Genomic DNA, 25,077 nt, shown 5'->3' with positions numbered 1-25,077 from the left:
ACATCATGTCCTCCCACACAGTTCCTCAATAGTAAGAGCTTATAGCCTACATGCCCAGCTTCTACTTGTGAGCCCCTAACCAGTACTGGGCTAGGCACTCACCAAATTATGAGATCGTGAAGTCAAAAATGGAAGCACTCATCTGCCGTGAGTAAACTGACTCAACATTTATTTACCTTTTCATTGCCTGTTGGATGATGCTTACCTTTCATTCTTCAGAGACTGCTATTCCATGACCTAGAACTGTACATCATTATGGCAAGAATGATTTTTTTTTTTAAATGTAAGCCTTTGTTTAGAGAGAAGCTTATAGTCATTAAAAAACTGAACAATTTCACAAAGGCAATACAGACTGTTATCCTCTTGACCAGTCGAGACTTGGCTCTCTGTCCACCAGTATCTCCCCAAGACACACATACTGATGATGGATGAACCCTGTGGTTCAGCTGTCCATCCAACTCTGTGTCACATTTGGGAAAACAGGTCTTCTTCTCCTCTTCTTTTTTTAGGCCAAACTCTTTTGAGTTATTAGGGACCTCATTTAGAAAGCTCCTCAGTATTCCAAAGGTTGGTGCAATTAACATAATGTCAGAGACAAACAAGACCATCTGATGGAAATTTGCCATCTCCAAGGAATCCTTTTTTCCACTTAAATGGAACTCAGTCTTCTATACCAGATCTCCTTAATGACAGTGGCCAACAACAAGTAAGGATGGAGGGCACGTACTCATATTTTATGCTTTGGCAGATGTTAATAATTAGGCCATTGAACCAAGTCATCTCTTATTACTTCTTTCAGGGAATCTTGTATGAATGACTCATATATTTAGGATATCTTAGGAATCTTGTATGCTTGGGTCACCTTGTTGGGGAAGATCCTTTAAGGGTCAATTTTACTACAACCAAATCATTTTTAAGGAGTCAATAAGAAGAGGTTAATCTTGCAACCTCTACATTTTGTTGTCAAAATTTTAATTGTAAAGACAATGGACTGCAGTAGAATTCCATTCATAAAATCCTGCCTGTTCTATTCTCTTGCCTTTTTCTTGAAATGGGTGGCGATTATTCTCATTAAACACACAGATAAAGTAAAGTAAGCTTATGATTCAGTATTATTGAGATTTTCTCAGTCAATTACTTTTTAGTAATAATGAGATCTGAGGCTTTTTTCCCAAGTGTTTGGGTCCATCCTTCCTTTAAGCACATTACTATCACAAATGAATTCTTGGAGAGCACTATGTAGTTTACATACACTTTATGCACATGATCTCAAATAATCCTAACAACAAGCCTGCGAGATAAGTAGGTCTCATTTTACAGAGAGAGAAACTGAGGTGCGTTAAGGTGAAGTGACTTACCAATGACACATTACCAGTCAATCAGCAAGCATTTATTAAGTGCTTACTGTGTACCAGGAGCTGCACTAAGTGCTGGAGATACAACTAGAAAAAAGAAGACATTCTCTGCTCTCGAGGAGCTCACACTCTAATCAGCAAAGACAATCCATCAAGAGAAGTTCAGCTGCAGTGAAGATGGGCCCAGAAGCTCGAAGAGCACGTCAAGATGGCAGGACCCCGGGGGGGGGGAGGCTAGGGTTCATCAGCAGATCAGAGGACAGTGCCCAGAGGAGGGCAGCACTCTCTGGAAGGCAGGTGGGCAGGCTTCACAAGCTCCATCTTACCCAAAGGATCACAGTCAACCAGTGGGAGGAGCCATGCTGCTCTTCCCACTTGGCTATTATGAGGCATTGGGTCAGGATGAAGAACATCTTTGTTTACATATTTCATAAATTTTCACAGGCAAAATAATAACTTTTTTATTTTCTTTTCCTAAGTAGTTGCCCAAATTCACAACACTAAGTTTTGGAATGCGTGGGCTGTTATTTGTTTAAAGCGTATTTGCAGAGTTCCAAGACGTGGAGGCATTGGAGGTAGCATAAATTTTAGAGAAGAGACAATCATTGTCCTCACGAAGTTCATAGCTGGAAGGGGACTCAAGCAAAATTGAGGAGGATGATGATGGTGATGAGGATGAAGAAAATGATGATGCTAATAATGAGGATGATGATGATGATGAAAGACATATTAAGCCTGTTCCGTTTTGTTAGAAGTAGGAGTAAAGGAGAAAGTTGAAGGGAAGTCAATCTAGACTTGTAGGAGGGTGGTGGGGTAGAATAAAAAAAATAAAAATGATTTCCTAAGCATTTGAATTGCCCAAGAATGGCATGGGTTACCTGGGGAGATCATGAGTTCCCCTCAATAGAGTTCTTCAATTTCAATTATTTTTATTTGCTTTACATGCATTTATGTTCATTTGCCCATGTTCCTTTTATTCTGATTTTGTAGGATTTTAGGTCCTTGAGGGCAGGGTCTGTCTTGGTTTTTTTTGGGGGGGTTGTTTGTTTTTATTTATTGTTTTATTTTTATCACTATAACCTAGCAAAGTTCCTAGCACACAGTAGCACACACAATAGATGCTTGTTGAATGAATAACTGAAAGAAAATACTTTAATACCATCAATGGGTCTGTATCCTAAAGAGATTCAAAAAAACAGAAAATGACTTATATGTACAAAAATATTTATAGTAGCTCTCTTTGTGGTGGCAAAAAAATTGAAAATTAAGGGGATGCCCATCAACTGGGGAATGGCCTTCCTCTCAAATTACCTTGTATTTATTTTGTGATGATGTATATATGTTGTATACCTCTATAGATTTTAAGTTTTTTAAGGACGATTTCTTATTCTTACTATCATTATTTTGTTTCTGTATCCTGAACATCTGGCAGAGAGTCTAAAATACTTCAGACCCTTAAAATGTTGATTGATTGATTAACCACAAATTATTTATCGGAAGGATTCTTGTTCAGGTCTAACTGAACAGGACAAAGTGACTTCTTCCAGCTATGAAATTCCATAATCCTGTGACTGTGCACAATATTATGTCCTTTTACCCTCCTCCTAAGCCCCATTTTTTATGCTCCACACTTGAACAGAAGCTCAAGGAATATTCACATACTTTGACATTAGATTTTGTAATGAATCACTAAAAAGTTAAAAACATTGCAAAAAATCATCATTATCCTTGCAATGGATTTCCCAGCTCAGCATAGATTATTGTGTCCCTCTTCCCTTGTTGGGATCCTCCAGTGTGGGTAATGGAGGGTAGTTTTGCCTTCCCAGCTGTGCCTCGAGTAAATAACTTGTGAGTGTTTGCACAGCTGTCTGTCTGTCAGTGTGTCCTCTCTAAGGCTGCCCTTGTTGACACTGGCCATTCTAGGTGGTTTGCTCCTGGAAGGCCGTGATCACGTCTGTTCCCCACTCCTTGGATGCACAGTCTAGAAAGAGGCATTCATCTGAGAAAGCTTTCGCCTATGCTAATTCAATTCAATCAAGACAAATGAAGCACCCACTCTGGGAAAGTCCTTGTACTTTGGTGAGGTTAAAACCCTTCCTGGAAATTGCAAAGAAAGAAAGAAAGAATAATAAGACATAGATTGAGGGCTATGCAGCTAGTAAGTGTTAGAGGCAGAAGCAAACTGAAGCCTGCTGAGCCCTAACTCCGTGACACCTCAGGCCTTCTCCTCCTGAGCACTTCTGATTTAACGATTAACCTCCCACTAGTTTCCCTGCTCAAAAACCTTCTGTGGCTCCCTACTGCTTCCAGGATAACATGCAGACTCCCATTTCACATTTAAGCTCTTTCCCCAGGCTAATTTCCCATGTTCCCTCTATATTCCATCCAGATTGTCCTACTTGCCATGTCTTGCTTATGATGCTCTATCTGCTACTTCCATTCCTTTTTTAAAAAATTAATTCATTTTGCTTTATCAACAATCACTTCCATACGCTTTTCAGTTTAACATTTTTCTCCCCCTTCCTCCCCACCTCCTCCCCGAGACAGTGCGCAATCTGATATAGGCCATACATATACATTTCTCTTAAACATACTTTCATATTAGTGATGTTGTAAGTAAGAATTAGAACCAATAGGAGGAACCACCCGAAAAAGGAAACAAAACGCAACAGAAGAAAAAAAGTATATAGCAAACAGCATGATTCTATCTGCATTCAAACTCCATAGTTCTTTCTTTGGATGCAGATAGCATCTTCCATCACGAGGCCTTTGGAGATGTCTTAGATCCTTGAATTGCTGAAAAGGGTCAAGCCTATCAATATTAGCCATTGCACGACGTGGCTGTTACTGTGTATAATGTTCTCCTGGTTCTGCTCACTTCACTCAGCATCAGTCTATACAAGTCTTTCCAGGTTTTTCTGAAGTTAGCCTGTTCATCATTTCTTATAGCACAACAGTATTCCCACTTTCACTCCTTTTGCCAGGCTGTTCTCCATAGCTGATGTGCCATCCCTCCTCACCTATGACTCTTAGAATCCCTAGCTCTGTTTCAGGGCATCTTCCTAGATAAGACTTTTCCTAAGTCACTTGCCCCACCCCAACATCTGGCTTGGCACTCCTTCAGCTCCATGAAATTACTCTGTGTGTCTGTATCTGTGTGTATGTTTATTTCCTTTTCTGTATCCGTGCTATTCCTTCAATAGACAATAAACTTCTGGACGATGAAAATTGTTTTGTTTCTGCCTTTGTGTCTATGGTACCCAGGACAGTGCTTGGAAATTTCTAGGCATTGCATAGACACTTGCCAAATTGAAATTTAAAAAGAGCAAGGCCACCTTCTTTCTTCTGACCGCCTTCTAAGTTCACCATTGACAAACCACATGAGCCAGTGGTGGTCAGGACTCTGGATGTTTTATTCTTTTTTTTTCCTTTTTAGGCAATTAGGGTTAAATGACTTGCCCAGAGTCACACAGCTAGTTTCAAGCGTTTGGTCTGAGGCTGGATTTGAACTCAGGTCCCCCTGACTTCAGAGCCAGTGCTCTATCCACTGTGCCACCTAGCTGCCCCCTCTGGATTTTTAAAATCAGGTCCTGGATGTCATTGTCATCCAGGGTCTTTTGAGCTTGATCTTGTCCAACAGTCTTTGAGAAAACCTCTTCACGAGGGCCAGGAGGACATGTTGCTCAGGGCTGCAGCTCATACCTTCCCCTGGCTACCCTTTCTACTTTTCTGAATTATTCTTCAATGATGATAAACAATGACTGGCAATCCCCCCTGAAGGATCTCATCCATACCCTGAGAGGAGCAGTTGGAGGAATGAGGGGAAAATGGGTCCCATCATGTACACATAAAGCACATCAGAGCTTTTGTATGTGGCCACACTTAAACAAGGCAGTCAATTCCCACATGAACTCTGAGAAGGACATCAAGGCCTCCTGCGATGGAGGGTGTAGCTCCCTCATGTTCATCACAGGTAGAGTGGCCACCCACCATTATAAGAATTCATGCTGACATAGTGCTTTAAGATTGGCAAAGTGTTTAACAGAACGTATCTTATTTGAGCCCTCCCAACGATCCTGTGAGTAAGGGGCTATTATTATCCACATTTTACTTGGGAAGAAACTGAGGTCAAAAGACATGAAGTGACTTGGCCAATAGCACACAGGTAGTTAATTACAGGTAATATTTGAACCCTGGTTCCCTCCAAGTCCAATGCTATATCCATTCACAACATTTGAAAAAAACTAATCTTCATCTGATTCCATCAGGGATTTAAAAAAATAAAAGATGAGTGAATGTAGGTCCTAAAATATGTGATCCTACATATATACACCCCCCACATATACAATTAGTAACCAGTCTCAATCAGTTGTTACATCTTGGTTTATGAAGTCCACATCCCAGTGTACCCCCAAAGGCACTCCCACAACAACATAATTGAGCTGGGTCCCAGAGACCTCCCCTTTCATGCACATGGCTCACCTTGAAAGGGCTCAGCTAAAATACCAAATAAAACCTCAGGCTCTGTCAGGTCTGTGGTTTTTATAAATTGTTTAGACTGGAGAAACTGTGCGGGCTTGTGCATTGTTCTTTTTAGATGATGGAGAAAAGAAGTGACCATAAAAGCAAAAAACAATAAAGCTCAGTCCCTGTTTGATGTTGTTTCATGGAAAAACATCCTCTGGACCATTACTCTCTTCATCAACAATCCCCCTGTCCCTGGATGGCCAAGCTGCCTGCTATTTACCTTTGCTCTCTCTGGGTGGCATTCTGTGGTTATATATACAACTCAATAATCATATTTTTAAAATGCCTTCAAAAGTGAATTCCAGAATTGCCTGCCAGATATGTATACACTCTGGATAATTTTAACCTGGACCATCACTTTCTAATCATTTCTGTGTTCAAAAAGAATAAAAAGAAAAGTGAGCATTCCAAGGGCACAGCTCTCTCCAGCAAGCTTCAGGCTCTGAGCAGAGCCATCAGCCAACCCCTGCAGAGAGTTCTTGAGGTGGCCACACCTTGGTGTCCATACTGTTGGCCACAGCTCCCCAAGCCCTCCCCGACCACACCACACTCTCCACAAGCCCCAAATGCAAACACCTCCCTTTCAGCTTCTCCTCTGGATTTCCCACACGTAATGTAACCCAGACCTCACCTTCAGCTCTCCTGAGACCACTTTGGAAGCCAGCTCGATGACACAGCCAACAGCCATGCGTGCAGCAGCAGCCGAGTGCAGCTCGTTCCAAATGGTGTCACTGTCCACCTGAGCAAACAGTCGGGAGAGAGGGAGAGGGGAGGGGGAGGGGGAGGGAGAAGGAGAGGGGGGGAGGAAAAGAGAGAGAGAGAGAGAGAGAGAGAGAGAGAGAGAGAGAGAGAGAGAGAGAGAGAGAGAGAAAGAGGCAGAGGAAGACGACAGGGGAAAGGGAGGGAGAACATAAGAGAAAACAAATCGGTGAGGGAGGGCTGGCAGCTTGACAGCCAACACACAATAACATTAGTCTTCCGTCTTGGCCAGCTGAAAGGGCCTTCTGGACATGGCTTTGCTTAGACTTTTTCTCTACACTGGCTTCTCCAGTGGAAACACATTCCAGTCATGCCTCACTGCTATTCCCTGTTTAGATTTCTCATTACAAATAGCATTACAGAGGCCAGATCTGGCCTCGTTACAGGACCCTTAGACACCAGTCCCCCAGTAGAAGACATGCTGAAAGTTAAGGGCCCTTAGCTATACATAAAAATGGGATTTGCAAGTGGCAAGGGGAAAAAATTCAAATATGTCTCTGGCTGTAGGTTTATGGGAAGCCAAAGACAATTATTCGGAAGGTTCCCCAGTAGCTAGCAGTCAGGAGGAAACAGCCATTTCATTACACATTACGCGCACCCTAGCCAAATGAAAGGAATGTGCTGTCCTGAGAGGCCACTTCAAAGGTCAGGACAGCAGAACCATGCGGTGGACAGACAGACAGACTGCATTCTCTAAGTGGAGGTTGGCGGGATACGGGCTGGTAGGTGCCAGCGTTCACAGGAAACTCCAAATACAGTCAGATGCCTACTAAAATTCCTCCTCGTTCCTATGCCTGAGAACATTATCCAAACAAAGCATTTAGCAATATTTCTTCCAAATTAGGTTTTGCAAAAGTGTTGTTCAATTGACCTCCATTTTTAGCCATCAAAGTGAAGCACCTGCCTTAACCTTGGCATAGAAAAAACAACAGCCTAGGACTTCGAAAACCATTGGGCACTGACCAGAGGTGAATGAATCCTGGAGAAGTAAGACTGGATAGAGCAGGGTTCATGAAGCTACATGGAGCAGGCATTCTTAAACAAGCCATGGAGGAAATATGCATAAAACACAAACATGGAAAGTTTATTGATATCTGTAGCAGTGAAGGAAGAAGCAGGCCTTCAGGATTACAATTTCTCACATTTATGAAGTCTTTATGAGAATGAAAGTGCCCTATAACTAGGAAAATTGCTCCAGGCTCATTGTCCTCTAGAAATCACCGCAATACATAGGAATTCAAAGGCACAAAACATAAATGAACTCAAATACGAAGGCACTCAAATGACTGAAATGGCTGCATGGTAGCAAAGTGTCTCTAAACCTTACACACACACACACACACACACACACACACACACACACACACACACACACCCTCCTTCCCTTAGCCAAAATAACCTTTCAACCAGCAATAAGGCATTCTTCTGTCAGGTCCTTACTGTGTTAGGCTGTGCTAGTGGGTGTAGGAATCTAAGTTGACAGCCATTCAGCCATCTCGTTGGTCAGAGCAAGATTATTCCTTCTTAATTTTGTGCATCTGGTGAATCCTCAGGAGGTATGGCCAAAGTCGATACCAGATGTTTCTCATTCTATTGTCAAGACATCCCCAAAAGAATATTTTTGCATATGGTCATCTCGGTGACACTGCGCCGGCCTTATCCATGTGCTTTCTGGACTTGATACAACAGAGGCTCCGGGCCTCCACATGTATAACAGCGGAAGACAGAATCACAGTCTGGGTCCTCAAGGAGCTTATACTCACTCTTCTAGGCTTTTTGTCCCCTGCTTGTTGAATGATGGCTAATATAATGAAATGGAAATTTTTAAACGGTCAAAAGTTAGAGACTTTTTTTTTCAGTAGCAATGGTAATATTGAAACAAGTAGATACAGACCAGGGTTATTAATTTTGTTTTTTAAATGACCTATAGTATATTTATTATTAGGCATTAACACAGTTAATGTATAGTTAAGTATTATGGACAAAGATTCACAGGCAGTTTCTGCCAATTAAAAGCCAGTGGTTAAACTTAAAAAGTGGCTCAGCGGCTGATGAGAGGAGGCCAAACAGAGCTTGATTCCATGGAGGGCGTGTAAAGAGCTGGCTGCCTTAGAGGAGCTGTGATTCATTGTCAGGACTGTTGGTGGAATCAAAAATGTGACCACAGCTTAAGAGTGTACCCACCCTACAAAATGGTTGCCTCTTTTGAAACATGAGAATGGGATTCCTAGCAGTTGAGTACAGGATATTTCTGTTTGCCAAAACCATTGCTTTCACAGTTTCCTTTTCTACTGTGAGTTAGGAACAGAACTGTAACAAGGCTATCACAAGGTATCACCAGGGCTGGGCTGACTGAGGGAGTAAGAAAGTATTTCCTGTGTGAACATCCATGGTGGGAGGCCTTCCTGTCCTTCATGAACCTAATGTTCCTTTAGACATAGGTCCAAGCCCTCAAGCCATATTTCTTTTAAGCTTTTTTTTCTTCCTTTTGGCCCCTTCCCACCTTTCACTGCAGACTCATAGCAAGAAAGCCTAGCATTCAAATGGGTCATCCCAAATTGAAATGTGTGTCGCTATGATTACAACCCAAATGAATCACCTCTCTTCAACCACATGTCAACGTTTAGCCAAATGAGACAGTATCGGAAAATGGATAGGATGCTGGACTTGGAATAGGGGAGACCTTGACTCAAATCCCGCATTGGACACTTGCTAACTCTGTGTCACTTGACAAGTCATGAGATTCTTTTGTGCCTCAGTTTCCTCATCTGTAAAATCAGGTGGTTTGATTTGATTACCTCTAAGGTCACTTCCCATTCTAAACTTATGATCTTATGATAATGGTCAGGAAAATAAGGAAGAGTCAAGTCTCCAAAAATCTCAGTGCTTTGCAATCCAGAGATCTCCAAAATCCAAAGGCACTTATACAGCCTCAAACAAAAGGGAAACTAACAAAACCACCTTTTCAGAATAATGGCAATTGAGAGTACTTTCTTGTGAGGTGGGACAATTAAAATTGATTATGTCACTGTGGGTTATTAGAAGACAAAGGTGGCCAGAAGGAGAGGAGAGTGCTGGGTGAGATATAGTCGGAGTTACAGAGAGAGCTTGAGGGAAGGGACAACAACTTAAGAGGAAGTCTAAGAACCTGGGGGCCAGCAAGATGAGCTGGTGGGTGGCACTACCAGGATTGAACTTTTGAGAAAGCTTCTAAGTTGGACAGTAAGAGCAGGTTAGTAGCTCAGGAAAATTAGAGGCTAATTCAAAGAATAGTCTGTGAGTGGAAGATGAGTGAGAGTACTACTAATATGGCTGTTAGGGAATTGTGCAGTGCTGGCAGCCCTAATTAGAGAGTTTATGAAGATTGCAGCCCAAAAAACTTTGCTTCCTTAGTAACCAGAAAAGCCAAGAAAAGGGATGTTGTTTGGGCTGGTGAAGAAGAAGAGGGGAAAAAAGTGAACTATGGAATGAAATTAGAAATATTGAAGATCTATTCAGTGAATTAACCAAGTCAAGTTGTATCAATCGACAATATTGTATATCTGTTAATTCAATGCCACATTTATTAAATGCTTCTTATGTGCAAAGCATAGAGTTTAATTCTAGGGGAGAGTCCCTGTCATTATGGAGCTTGCAAATCTCTGGGTTCAGTTTTATGTTATTTGGAAAATGCAATCAAAACTGCCTCAGCAAGACCTTTTCATCATAAACTCAGTCCTTGCTGGAATACTGAATATAGGTGGTGTCAGGGACTGTACCAAGCACTGACAAGAAGAAGCTAGATAGTTGGGAAATGGGCACACAAGCTCATTCACACACACACACACACACACACACACACACACACACACACACACACACACACTACTCACTGACCTTCTTCCCCACCGCCATCCATGTTGGAAAGGGAAGCACACTGGGAAAGAGACAAAGGCATGTTGTCCACATCAGGGTAGCTTCTTCACAAACTTACAATGTTTCCAAGACTCAGAGGTACACTTAGGTCTTACTCTCCTTTTGTGTATGATCCAGACCACCAGAAACACAAAACTGGCCACCTTAAATAAATCCATCAATCCTGGTAAGCACACCAGCACCACCAACAACAACCTTTCTCCTCCTTAAACATTCCTGGTACATCCCAAGCCAGCTGCTTGGGTCCTTCTGCTATCCACAATGACCAGTGCTGAACACCAGGCTTGGTCATTACGCTACAGTTCCGGAGATGGCTCGTCACCCCGTCTATGCTCTATATACTGTGGTGAAGAATTTTTCACCCTGTCTCTCTGAGGAAGCACATGCTGTGCTCAGCAAACCACCCTGGAACAACATGGAACCAAGAGAGGAGGAAAGGATGATGACAAGGAAGCCTGGAGCAGAGAGTCTCTGGTCTCTTGCTGCACTTGTCTCCATCTCCAAATCTCCCCTCTCCCTTCACTTCGTACCTCGGATGGTGTCATCAGAAAGCGTACTCTAAAGCCTCTGAGAAATAGCACCAAGCTTCTTTCACACAGGTTACCCTCTCCCAACTTTCAGCAAGGTCATTCCTCACAAACCAGACCCCATCCCCCATCACTCGTCATCGCTGCCATTGTCTCCCTCCATAACCTCTCATTTCCTTCAAAGCCCTGCCAGCACTGCCCTTCTTAGGGACTTTTCTGGATCCTCTTCAGCTGCCAGTGCTGTCTTCTTCCTCCCAATTTTCCTGGTATTTATTTTATATATTTTCTGTATATACTCATCGACAGGAGGGTTGTTTCCCTAAGAGAATAGGAGCCCCTTGCCAGCAAGGCCAATGTCAATTTGCTCTCTGCATCCCCCACACCCAGCGCAGCACCTAGCGCGCTGTGAGCTTGACAAACATGTATTGATCGAGCAGGTGTTTGGTTGATTGGGCTCAGAGCAGCATGCAAAAGTGCACGGACAGAAAAGGGGAGGGGGAACTGAAATGCTGTGTGAGTATGATGACTAACTTGAGGCAGCTAGATGGCTCAGTGGATACAGTACTGGGTGTGGAGTCAGGAAGAGCTGAGTTCAAGTCTGACTTTATATATTTATTAGCTGTGTGACCCCAGGCACGTCACTTAACCTCCGCTTGCCTTAATCCATACAAGAAGAGAGCAAAGCACTCCAGTATCTGCCAAGAAAACTCCCTGGACAGGATGGTCCATGGGATCATGGACAGTCAGATCCAGCTCATCAATAACAACGATAAACCTTGACTCCAGAGGAGGTGTGAAAAAATGTACCTCCTTGATCATATGAATGGGAAGAGGACCCACATGGACAAAAATATTGATAGCAGCTCTTTCTGTAGTGGCAAAGAACTGAAAACTCAGAGGATGCCCATCAGCTGGGGAATGGCTGAACAAGCTGTGGTATGTGAACATAACGCATCCTATTGTGCTGTAAGAAATGATGAGCAAGTGGACTTCAGAAAAACCTGGAAAGATGTGTATAGACTGATGCTGAGTGAAGTGAGCAGACCCAGCAGAACATTGTCCACAGTAACAGCCACGTTGTGTGATGAGTAGCTTTGATCGACTTAGCCCTTCTCAGCAACACAAGGATCTAAGACATCACCAAAAGTCTCATGATGTAAAATGCTCTCCACATGCAGACAGAGAACTATGGAGTCTGAATGCAGATCGAAGCAGACTATTTGCTCTTTTTTTTTTCTGTTTTGTTTCTTCTTTATTGTGGTTCCTCCTTTTGGTTCTAATTCTTCTTTACAACGTGACTAATGTGAAAATATGTTTAATAGAAATGTATATGTACAGCCTATATCAGATTGCATGCTGTCTTAGGGAGGGAGGTGGGGAAGGAGGGGGAGAAAATTTAAAACTCATAAGCTTATGGAAGTGCATGATGAAAACTAAAACATAATTTAGTTTTTAAAAAACGACCTCCTTGTGTCTAATGGTAGCCATCTCTAAGATGGGAGGTGTGGGAAAGAAAAAAAAAAGAAATTTACATAATAAATTTATTATATATTTTAAACAGAATAGCTAGCTGTACATAATAGATTTGCAGTTTCATGTGTAATCCTCTTTTTGCTATTGTATTATGTTATGGAAATGTTTATTTTCTTTCATAAATTAAAAATAAAATAAAAGTGAAGGACTATGGGTACAGAAAATCACATTTATAGTCAGACTTGGTAGATCTAGTTATAATTTTACTGAACTGTTGGGGATTTTGGGGGGTTTTTTTTGGTTTTGGGGGTTTTTTTGGCAATTGGAGTTAAGTGACTTGCCCAGGGTCACACAGCGAGTGTCAAGTGTTTGGTCTGAGGAGATTTGAACTCAGGTCCTACTGATATCAGTGCTGGTGCTCTATCCACTGTGCCACCTAGCTGCCCCAACTGAACTGTTTTTTTCCTCCTCTTTCTTATTCTTTCCTGGCATGCATGGTCTTCTAGATAAGGAAAATGGGAGAGACATGTTTGAAATTAACAGTACAGAAAAAGAAATATGTGAATAACTGATTTTTTTTTTCATTGGACGGACATAAATTCTGCCCTTTCCTGGCTCCAAGTTTTTGCATAAACCAATACCCTATGCCTGCAACATCCTCACCCTGCCACGTCCACCTGGTGAAATACACCCACTCTTTAAGGGTCAGCTAAGGATACAACTCCTTTTGTATTTCCCTTACCTCCTGCTCCATCCTCCCCCTCACTCTGCTCCCTGCCCACGGAGACACAATTGCTCCCTTTCAGATTTCAGGATCAGAGAAGCATCAGTTTTGAACTAGAATTTGTATTTCCTCTCTACACAATTCCCACGAGCATTTTAATTTGTTTCATGTTTGTGTATGTGTGTCTAAGAAACCCCTCTATGAGACTATGATCTCTTTGAGGGGAGGGCCCAAGCCTTCAATTCAGGAAACATTGATTAGACAGACATAACAAACAGCACTGTCTTAGGCACCATCGGCTCAGAGAGACCATTTCATTCAATTCCCTCCTTTTCCAAATGAGGAAAGTGAGGCCGCAGAGGCTGTGACTTGCCCAAGTTCATTCAGCTAATAGACTCAGTATCTGGAATCTGAACCCAATTCCTTCGACTCTCACTCCAGCTCTCTCTCCACTATACCATACTGCCTCCAAGATGATGGTTATTGTTCAGTTCTTTAGTCAGGTCTGACTCTTTCATGACTCCATGGACCATAATGTCCATAGCATTTTCTTGGCAGAGATACTGGAGTGGTTTGTCATTTCTTCTCCAGCTCATTTTACAAATGAGGAAACTGAGGCAAACAGGGTGAAGTGACTTGCCCAAGGTCACACAACTAGCAAGTGTCTGAGGCTGGAATTGAACTCAGGTCTTCCTGACTCCAGGCCCAGCGCTCTATCCACTGAGCCATCTCGCTGCCTCATCAGTACAATGATGTAAAAATGACATTGTCATCATCCTCACGAAGCTTAAATTCTACTGAAGGGGAAAAAGACTGGTTTTTTGAGTAAATACAAGGTAGTTTGATAAAAGAGAGCAAAGCTAAAACACTCTGAAGATAAGGGACAGCTTTCCTGAGGGGTCTAGTCTTCATCTGTTCCACTCTTGCCTTCATACCCTGTATCTGGCACAGGATCTGATATGTAGGTGCTTAAGTGCTCAAAAAACTGAAACGAATAGAATTGAACTGATGTGAAGATGAGCATTTTTCAGCACTGGGCACAGAGCCTTACCCACAAAATGCACTTCATAGATGTTTGTTGACTTTCAAGGGTAATTTATTGCCCCTAAATTTCAAAGCCAGGAATCCCTACACAGGCTGCCCGGACCAGGGCTGTATCGAACTTTATGGGCCAGCACTGTTCACTTAAACGTGGACAGCAAGTGCATGTGTAACCAACAGGGCCCAGGCCTTCTGCACCTCTGTGCCACACACTGACCCTTTCTAATTCTCCTCTGAACTGGCCTGGAGTGAGGATATCCCAACCCTCTTTCAGTGCTTAGAAAGTCAGCATCTTAAAGAAACAAATATGAAGATACCGGGATGTGCCAACAAATGTCTGTCCTCATCACACACTCAAGAGTGAGCACTCCTTCTCAGAAGGACATTGGGCCCTGAGGGAAAGCAGAGAGGTTCTCAAAGTCTTGGCAAGCTTCCCACCGCCTGCTTTCTCTTCTGCAGCTCATCAAAGACTCCCGCGATAATGGCAACAAGGCCAATCAGAAAGCTCCTGGTGTCAGACACATATGGATTGAGTTCCATCAGTTTCCTGAATGAACCTTGGACTTTACCGGGCTTCTCCTCACACCGAAAGCCGCTCAGACTCTGAGACGGATAAATGAGCAAAGGCTGCAGATGCTATGAATTAAGTTACCTGTCTCTAAATTGGATGTGAAGATATTTTAAAGCAAAGAGAATGACTTTAGAGGAAAAGAGCTTAGGCCTGGTCTCCAAATCCTGAAGCTTAATTGTAGTGAATTTACAGCCACAGAAAAACACTCAGGATTTGGAGGTAACACAATGATTCCAGGTGCTTTACTAAGTACCTGCTACATGCAAACATGAGAGAATATGGTATAGTGCTTAGAACTCAATTCTTAGGGTCAGGAAGAAATGGATTAAAAACCCTGCCTTGGACACGTACTAAGTGTGTTGTCCTGAGAAGTCTTTATTCTACCCCAGAAAGCTCTCTAAGACAGTAAGGTCCCAGAAGAGATGCTGATCTGCTTGGTTGGAGGGAATTTCCATACTAGAAGTACCAGGAAGTCACAGATCTGGACCCCAAAAACATGCCAAGTTCTACATGAAGTAGGAAGGAGTTACTGGGCAAGTCAACAATGCAAAACAGGCATAGTGTCCATGTCACAGATGAGAAAAATGAGGCTCAAGGAGGGGCAGTGACTCACACAGCCAGTGAGTGTCAGAGGCAGGATGTTAAGCCAGGTCACTCCTGACTCCAAGCCCACTATTTTGTGTACCACACCCTGCTGCCTCACAGACTGTCTCATAGTAGATGATTTTTTTTTCTGAAACTAGGATTTTGTAAAATAAAATATAAGCCTATTTTACACACCAGGATTTTGGTATAAACTACAGAATATCTCCATATATCACTTTATTTGCTAGCCTGGAAAATATCTCAGGGATTTTTTTCCCAAAAAAATACTGAAATATCACAGGCAATTTTTGAGTTTTAATATTAAGAAAATCTGGATCATTCTGCTTTGGGTCTTTCCAAGTTTCTCCCTTATCAAGCAGGCTTCCAAGTATTATATAAAAAATCTTGCTGCTGGCCAAACATCTCCCTAGCCAACTATGCAAACTGTAATAACTTCTTTCCTCTATATTGAGAGAGGACAGCACTGTTCTGATGTCTTGTTCAAGTGGAATCCAACCAGATCATAGACTCATATTATGTCAGGAGGAAAAGGATGCCTAGAAACATTCTAGAAACAAACCCTTTTATTTTACAGAAGGGAAGAATAAGATCCAAAAAGTTAAGCGACTTGGCCAAGGTCACACAGAGTCAGAGACAGCAACTCAAGTGCCAGGACTTCAGAAGAGAGTGGTTTCCTCAGCTGTCTTCGGGAAGGAGGCAGAGAAGAGACTATTTTATGAGTCTGATTTGGTGTTGAGCATCTGGCTTCATTGTTCAGTCGTTTTCAGTCACGGCCGCCTTTTCAAGACCCCATTTGGGGTTTTCCTGGTACAGATCCCGGGGAGGTGTGCCATTTCCTTCTCCAGGCATTTGTCAAATATCTACTATGTGATAAGCAGTTAGTGTGTGCTGTGCATACAAAGGCAAGGGAGGAGGAGGAAGACAAATAGGATGGTATAATATGTTTCTGACTCCGGCTCTCAGCTTTGACTCTCCCCCCTCCCCATCCCCTGGAAATCAGACCAAGGCACAGGCAGGCCAGATGGCCATGTTTATTTTCATGGCCTTTGGAACCCTTATTCAAAAGCTAGTCAGAGCATAGAGATGGCATAATTATACCACTGTATAAACTCCCATTTTGTCTTTGAGATACTCCCAACCTGCACGCAGACTGCCTCTCCAGACTAATCACACATTATTCTGCTCCATGAACTCTCTGGTCTGGCTACATTGGCCTTTGCTCCTTCTTCACTTGTGACACTTAATCTCCCATCTCCACGCCTTTGCAAAGGCTCTTCCCTAGGCTGAGACCACAGTCTCCCTTCACTTCCATTTCTTGGAGTCCTAGCTTCCTGAAAAGCTCAGCTTATAATCATATGAGGTCTTGTGAGTGCCCCTGCCTTAAAATTACTTTTAATAATTTCCTATTTATTTATATATGAGTTGTTTCTCTCAGAAGGAAATGGAAACTACTTGAAAGCAGGGGCTGTTTCAGTTTTGCCTTTGTATTCTCCAGTTCCCAGCATATTGTCTGACACATAGTAGGTACTTAACAAACATAGTAGCTAGTTAAAAACACACGCTGATTGATTGAACCAGAGAAGCTTCCTCTCTTTTCCTCTGTGACTTCTAGAGGAAATACTGAAGTCAAACACTTGGTCAGTCATAATTTTGGTTAAACAAATTTTGCCTGTCTACTTCTATTTCTTGGTGTTCAGTTGTTTTTAGTTGTGTCTGACCCTCTGTGACCCCATTTGGAGTTTTCTTGGCAAAGATACTGGAGGTGTTTGCCATTTCTGTCTCTAGATCATTTTGACAGATGAGGAAACTAAGGCAACAGGATAAAGTGACTTGCCCAGGGTCACACAGCTAGTACATGCCTGAGGTCAGATTTGAGCTCAAGTCTTCTCAACTCCAGGCCTGGCGTTCTGTGTACTGTGTCACCGAGCAGCCTCCTCCCAACATCAAGCCTAAGTTGATGCCCATGTCACAGCCTTTTTAGTCATGCTTAGCAGAAACAGTAAGTACTTAATAAATGCTTAAAGTGTTCACTATTTAAAGTCCCCTCTTGTTTAGGAGCCCTTTCCTGCTCCCGGCCTCTCCTCCCATCAGTAGCTAATGCATTCCTTCTCCAGATTACACCCATCTATCCTCTATGGAAACTTGAGTCTAACCTCTTCACTTTACAGATGAAGAAATAGGCTCAAGGAGGTTCAATGACTTGTCCAAGGTCATAGAGCTAATAAATGTTAGAGGGGATCTTCAAACCCAGGCCTCCTGAGGGCAGAACCAGGCCTCCTCCAATGGCATCATTCTGTCTGGTTGTAGATTTCTGGGACCAAACCTATACAAGGTGAGTTAGAAGTTATGGCATCTAATCCACTCATTATGTACTATGTATTTTGATCAAGGTGTCCTTGGTAGGACCATTGGCCTAAGCACACTGCTGTAAGAGAGCTAGCCTGGGGCATAAAGACAAAACATGGGGCACACTCTGTAGCTGTCCAGTTCAATGTAGAAGTGGATGGAAAGTATTCCAGTGGCATCACTTGGATCACGTTCACCTTCCAGCTTAGTAGGACTGACCAGTAGGTCAGTGAAAGTGGGAAGCATAACAGAAGGGACTCTCAGATTCTTCGACTGACTACAGACTACACAGGAATGAATATAGATTACTTGGCAAATCTGCGCGAGTCCACTTGTCTCTCCAAGATGGATTTTTCAGCTGTGTCGCCAGAACAAACACATTTCTCTGGCGAGCAAACAGTGACAGCACATTTTCTGAAGACCATTGACTAGGGGTGGCACGTGGCACATCGCCACAGCCGCCAGCAAAGGGTAGACCCCAGTGGCAGGGGGGCTGCTGCCCAAGGCCTGGCCCATAGCCTCTGCAGCCTGAGAGGGAGGCGGACCTGCCTCTCCCCAGATGGAATCCCAGTCACTGACTGTCCATCACAGCCCAACTTAGACCTACAGCCTCTCAGAGGCTCCATTTCTTTCTCATCTGACCATGGCTAAAGAAGCTAAGGTGTGGTCGTCCAGAACATGGAGGCTTCCCTAATGAATGGGCTGTGGGCTGTCAACTAGAGCTTCCTTCCACATCTGAACCGAGAGAAAGCAGAGAAAGCATGTCTGCTGGCCCATCCTTTGTCACCATAAATCCCTTCTGGCTGTAGTTCAAAGGGAACAGGCCTTAGGGTATTTAAAGAGAAAGGCAGGAATACATACAAAGAACTAACACATTGTCCTCCTCTTGAGACGGTCCCCTGCTCCAGGCAGACAATGCTCTTCATTTATGGTAGAAAGGAGCAGTGGGCATGGCCCAAAGAGTGAAGACCTGCCTCTGTCACATGGCGCTTGAGGGCCCATGGACATTTCCCCTAATGTCCCTGTGCCTTAGTGTCTTTATTACACCATTGTTAAAAGGAGGAGAGCATTACCTGCAATATGGAATTGCAGGAAGGTTCGGCATACACAGGAAGCCTGACATAAACTTCAGTTATTGTCATTAGCGTTCTGGTTATTGTTATTAATCTCACAGAGGAGACTGTGCCCACTAGTCTCCATCTTTAGGGACAACCTGGGTACAGCCTGGGCACAGCTGCCTTGGGTAATTAGGGGAAATACATGTATGTGTGTATATATGTAGGTGTATGTATTTGTTTATCAGAAGCAAGGCCTCCGGGCCAACCTCAGAGTCACAAAGACCTGCGTTCAAGTCTCGCTTCTAGAATATACTCACTGTGTGCCACTGGGTGATTTGCTTAATATCTCAGGGCCATAGATAGCTCTTGAAGAAAAGACTGTTGGTTCCAGAGAAGATGCCAAACTCCATGGTGGACAAGCCACGTGTGGGACATCTGTAGCTCCTGTCTTTAAGATTATGAGAGATGACTCAAAATGGACAAGTGGAAAGAAATACCTGCATTCTCTGTGGCCAGGACAGGTTTTCTTCTCTGGCGCTTTCCTTGGGTGTGTTGTACAAACATTGTCCCCTTTGGGGTCTCTCGCTGGGCATCACTCAAACCAGAGTTGGAAGCACAGCCATGATGGGAATGAAGTATGGCTGTCTGGGTCTAGCCACACATGGAGCCCATTGTTATGGATTCACCAATGGAAGGTACGGTTGAGAGATGTTCCATAGCAGAGAAAAAAAACTGATGGAAGTCTCAGGGGGAGAAGACAGCTGAATCAGGGGCAAGGTCCAAGAGAAGCCTCCAGCATCAGACACGGGTGCTTGGTGAGACTGAATCAAGGGATTCTTGGGCTGGGCAATCCCAGCACTGAGGCTGCCTTAGCGGCCATGAGGAGAGGACCCAGTAGAAGCACAAAAGCTCACACCTTCCTTCTGGATGCTCAGGGGCAGCTCACTGACCACAGCTGTCTTTGGCATGACATCTTTTCTGATCCCTTCCACCTGCTGGTGCCCTACCGCCCCCAACACCACCTCGTACAGTTGTATCGATTCACTGCATGGTTAAGATTTCCTGTTTTTTATGGCTAGAATTGTGGTCTCCTTCAGCAGAAGGTAAGCTCCCCGTGAGGCGGGTTTGCTCTGTACTTTGTAGCAGAACGCCTCACACATGGTAGACTCTCAATAAACACATGTTGACAGATGGAAAGATGGATCCATGGAAACATTTCGTAAGCCACAGGACACTGTAACAGACGGCACCTCATACACGTCATCTCACTGGAACCTCACAACAAGGCAAGGATCCAGCACCAAAGGCCCGGGGGTATTTCTGGGCATTGTGACTTTCCCAGACACAAAGACAGTCAGCATTTTCATTCACTAGCACTTCTAATGAAGGATAACGCACTTTTCTGGGTAATGCAATGACTCAATAGAACCCTATTGAATAAATTGAAATTTCCCAAACGTAACGAAATCCGATTGAATGACTTTGCTACTTGGTTCTCTCTACAGTGGCCCTTAACTTTGGGGTAGTGGGGGACAGATGCCTAGGCAGAAGAGCTGAACCTCTACCCCATTCCCCTATCCCAAAATGAATGCTGTTCTTCCCTGATGGAAGGAAAATCTCTCTGCCTGTGCTTCTCTCATGAAGAAGTAGGACGTTAAAGCCTAACTAGGCCCATTGCTTCAAACCTAAGTACCAGCAAATACAAATCCTGGATGGAGAAGGCAATGACAAACCTCCCAAATATCTTTGCCAAGAAAACCCCAAATGGGGCCATGAAGAGTTGGACGTAACTGAACACAACTGAACAATGACAACAACAAAATATAGATAGACATAGATATAGATGCAGATATAGAGGTAAATATACATACATCTACTGTTAAACTTGTTTGGAGAGCACATAGAAGCTGCTTCATTTTTAAACCAAGTGAATAGGAAAAGCTGTTTTACATATGTGGGTTTTTGAACTAAGCAAGTCATTCTTCCATGAAATCCATTCCCAACACATCCTATTACGTTCAATTCTAATGATGCCAAAGTAGCTGTAGCAAGCCTGTCCCAGCAGTATGGATGGTGCAGCCAGATGCAGGAAGAAATGGGTTTGTCTTTGCCATTTCCATGGCCTTCTTTTCTGCCTCCTGTGCTAGGATCCCAGTGGTCCCATGGAGCTTGGCCCCAGCTACAAGGCATGAGACAACAGACCTCTGTTTCTCTGCGGGTGAAGCATCATATCTTTCTCAGTGGCTACAGGCAAACGCTAGCTCCATATGAGGAGAATCTCAGAGTTACTGAAAATTTCCCCTCTGACTCAGAAGGAATTCCCTGCCTTCCATCAGATTATTTTCTACCATACTCTCCAAGTTTGGGGCAATTCGATATTTCTGTGGAATTGGCCACATGAAAGAACTCCCTGCAGAGATTCTGGTGCTGGCCACAGATCGACAGCAGACTCCATCTCCATCTTCCACATGCTGATCTTGGCGGCATCACTCGAACCAAGCCTTGAAAGCTAAGCAAAGTTGACTACAATGAGGTGGGGGAGGCAAAGACTATTCTAAATCAGGACAGACTCTGGCGGGATGCTAGAGAATTAAAGATACATCTCTGGAGAGTGCTCAAGGAAACGAAGCATTGATTACAAGCGCCCATTTGGGAAGGAACAAGAGAAGCCCACACCAAAGCCTGCCACATGAGTGGAATTTAATTTGGGCAAAATCTGCCACGCATCATGTGTGATGACAAAAGAAAGGGGGGCATAGTAAAGAATCAACAGCTTATGTCAGTCCCAAGGTTGGAAATGAACTTTAATTTTTGAAGTGGCTCAAATTGGGAAGGCTGTGCCATAATGGAGGCAGAAGCCTGGACTGGTAGTCAAGAGAAGCTGGGCTTGGATCTTCTCCCTGTTCCCCAATTCCATTTCAATGGATTGTCCAGCAGACATGTGGGAAATACACAGTAGATGCCAGGCCCGGCCATCTAGGTGCTGCGATTACAACCAAAATGCCATATTCCCTGCCCTCCATGAGTTTAACTTTTACTGAGGGGATTAAAAAAAAACACAACACAATAATCGAGCAGTAATGTGGTTCAAGGGAGAGAAGGCAGGTTTTAGAGAAAGGAGCTGATCTGAATTTTGGCTCTGCTACTTACTATCCGTTTGACCTTGGGCAAGTCCCCTAATATTTCAAAGCCTTCTCATCTGTCAAGGGAGAGGATTCAGGAAGCTGATCTCAGAGGCCCTTTTCAGCTCACAGATTTATTCTAGGTTAAAGGTGCTGTGAGTTAGATATGAGGGGAAAATGCATTCCATACATGGAGGACAGTCTGCCAGAAGGTATAGGAAAAGGTAGCTAGATTTCAGTTTTCAGGCTAAAGCTAGTAGTCCAGGCTGACTGGAAATTCAAGTTCATGACAGTGAGTAACATAAAACAAGACTGGAAAGGCAGGCTGATGGCAGCTTGAGAAAGGCGTTCAAATGCAGTTTGCATTTTTTTAATTATCCTAAAAGCTACAGGAAGCTAATAAAGATTTGGGAACAGTGGAGTGAAATGACCAGGACTTTACCTTAGAAGACATGCGGGGGATAGATTGTCAAAAAGAGAGAAAAACAAGGAGGCTAGAACCTGGGTCTGCACAAAAGACATGTCTGACTCTTTGGGACCCATTTGGCAGTTTCCTTGTCAAAGATACTTCTCCAGCTCATTTTCCAGATGAGAAAACTAAGGCAAACAGGGTTAAGTGACTTACCCAGGGTCACACCGCTAGTTAAGTGTCTGGGGCCAGATTTGAATTCAAGTCTTCCTGACTCCAGGCCCAGCATTCTATCCACTTTACCCCCTAGCTGCCAAGATAAGTTTAGTAGGTGTATTTTCTTTTATTTAATGATTAGGAAATTGAGATGCAAGGAAGTTGGGATTTGTCTGTGTTCACACAGCTATTAGAATATATGGGACAAAGCAAAATGATTAAATTTATTGATATATACACCAACCTTTACAATTTCTTTGCTTTTAACTCAAAAAAGTCTTCCTTTTCCTGGAATCACCCGTTTTATAATGTTGAAAATCATTTCTGTAAAGTTTTTCCACATCTCATATTGGATATTTGGTATCTATTTGATGAATAGACCATGTATCCAAGACAAATCTATAGTTTCTCAGTAAAGTTTAAATCAGGTCTAGGCCACTGAATTGAAAACTACAACTCTTGGATGAATTTCTTAAAATTGCATGGCACACAGCATGGTACAAGGTGGTATTGCACTATTCCATCTCTATTTGGGAGCTTCTGTAATCCCAGAACAATTCTGTCTCTTAGTATATCAATATAGTTATCCAAATTCAATAGTCCCCAATGGGGAGAAAACTACAAGGATCCTTAGAAGAAAAAAAGTCCCCTCCCCTCCAATTCCCCTTGCATGCTATATAGTCTAATAAAGATGCCTGGATATTACAGGCTCATCTGGATTTCTTCTGACAAGTTTTGTTACAGGCTTGAACAAACCAGTGAGTTTAGTCAATTAATCAATCACCATACCCCATTTATGCCTGCTACCTTTCTTAGATAAGATTATATCTCTATTTGGTCAATCAATCTTAGGTGTAAAATATGGGTAACACATTATGTATGACACCTTGGACCAGCTTTGAATCAATCAATCCATTAAGTGCATTTCAACTACGTCTGTGTGGATGGGTCAAGGGACTTGCCCAGTCCCTGTGGGACTTGTACAAAAGCAGAAAGCTAGTTTGAAATCAGGAATCTGGCCACCCTGCAGCGTAATTATGGGGAAACTTCCAGCCAAACTCCTGAGAAGGATTTGCTGGGGGACATGTGGCTAGAAGAGCCTCAGTCTAAGTCTAATTACTTTCCAGAGGAAGACCTTGAAAACTTCAGAACATTGAGGCATTGGGACTTCACATTGGTATCCTGGTCCCAGCATTATCTCCAGAACAACTACTTTGGTGTATGAATAACTGGTCGATTTCAAATCAGGCACCCTGCAAAGAGGCAGCTTCAAGATTCTATAAGGGGTCAAAAAGTCACTATGCCATATCTAAGTGGAATGTTATTAGTACTTCCACAAACAGAAGGAAAGAACTTTCAGAAACCAAGATCAGGGAGTTATTATCCCTTTGCCACATATGATCTCTAAGCTTGAGCCAATTTCCCCCTGAACTCTGTGTACTAATGGGAGATTTTGCGACTGAACTTTTTGGGAGTATATCTTATCTTTACTGACTACTCCATCAAAACATAATATAATAAAAAACATGTAAATATATAATATAACATAAATGTGTTTATAAAATTCAATGAAATCTGGCTATTTGATATCAACTAATAATCATAAGAGGAAACACACTGGTGGGGGCTCATGAGCTATCACATTAGAAAGTACCGATCCCAATCTGCCAGGATTTCCCAGAACTCTGAGAGAAGATACATTAGCCAACTGTTGAGGACGGTATATGCCAGTGTGAGTGTAACATGGGACAGCAGCTTCAGAGAATGTACTATCACTAAAAATTATCTTGACCCAATCTTCAATACTCTGATGTGTGTATGATCTCATTCATAAGTGCCTTTTTTTGTTAATAGCAACAACAGCCTCTTCCATCCACTGCCACTGGTCTTGTTACTAGTCTTCCATCTTCAAAAAGCTTACACTGTATGCTAGAAGAACCAATGATAACCCCATCCAGTTATCACGTACCCTGAAGCTCTTAGCTTGTTTTCTGAGAATGGAGTGAACTATCTCTCAGCAATAGTATGTAAATTCTTCACATTTGTTTTGTTCGTTTTGTTTTGTGTTGTGTTTTTTTTTTTTTCCATTTTAAACACGTTTACTTTGTGCTTTGGGGATTATATTTCACTGTGGGCTTGGATGAGTATTGAAATGTTGTATTTATCCACAGCAGTGACCACTGCAATATCTCCAACAGTCACTAAAGTATATTCTTTAAGAGCCATAAGCTTCCCACATTTCCCGGGAGTAATATATTTCTTTAAAAAACACAATGAAACACCTCTGTATGGTGCAAAATAGCACAGCCAACTGACGGAGAATTAATTAAAGGTGTGAAAACTGAGTTCATCTGGCTAGGGTGAGACTTTTTGAGTCAATGCAGTATCCATGGGAGTACACAGATGACCATTATTACCACAAATAAAG

General features: G+C 42.9%; 1 protein-coding gene across 1 annotated transcript in view; it reads right to left on the bottom strand.

Annotated features, from left to right (window-relative positions):
- Nucleotides 1-25,077, bottom strand: part of HDAC9 (histone deacetylase 9) — a 573,266-nt gene that overhangs the window by 214,979 nt on the left and 333,210 nt on the right. Inside the window, 1 exon segment of the mRNA XM_078150730.1 lies at nt 6,514-6,621. Within this exon segment, the coding sequence (XP_078006856.1) occupies nt 6,514-6,621 (108 nt within the window).

Source organism: Phascolarctos cinereus, unplaced genomic scaffold, assembly GCF_003287225.1.
Source record: "Phascolarctos cinereus isolate Bilbo 61053 unplaced genomic scaffold, phaCin_HiC Scaffold_1;HRSCAF=81, whole genome shotgun sequence".
In the NCBI taxonomy this organism is placed as follows: domain Eukaryota; kingdom Metazoa; phylum Chordata; class Mammalia; order Diprotodontia; family Phascolarctidae; genus Phascolarctos; species Phascolarctos cinereus.
This window is presented reverse-complemented; position numbering and strand designations above follow the sequence as displayed.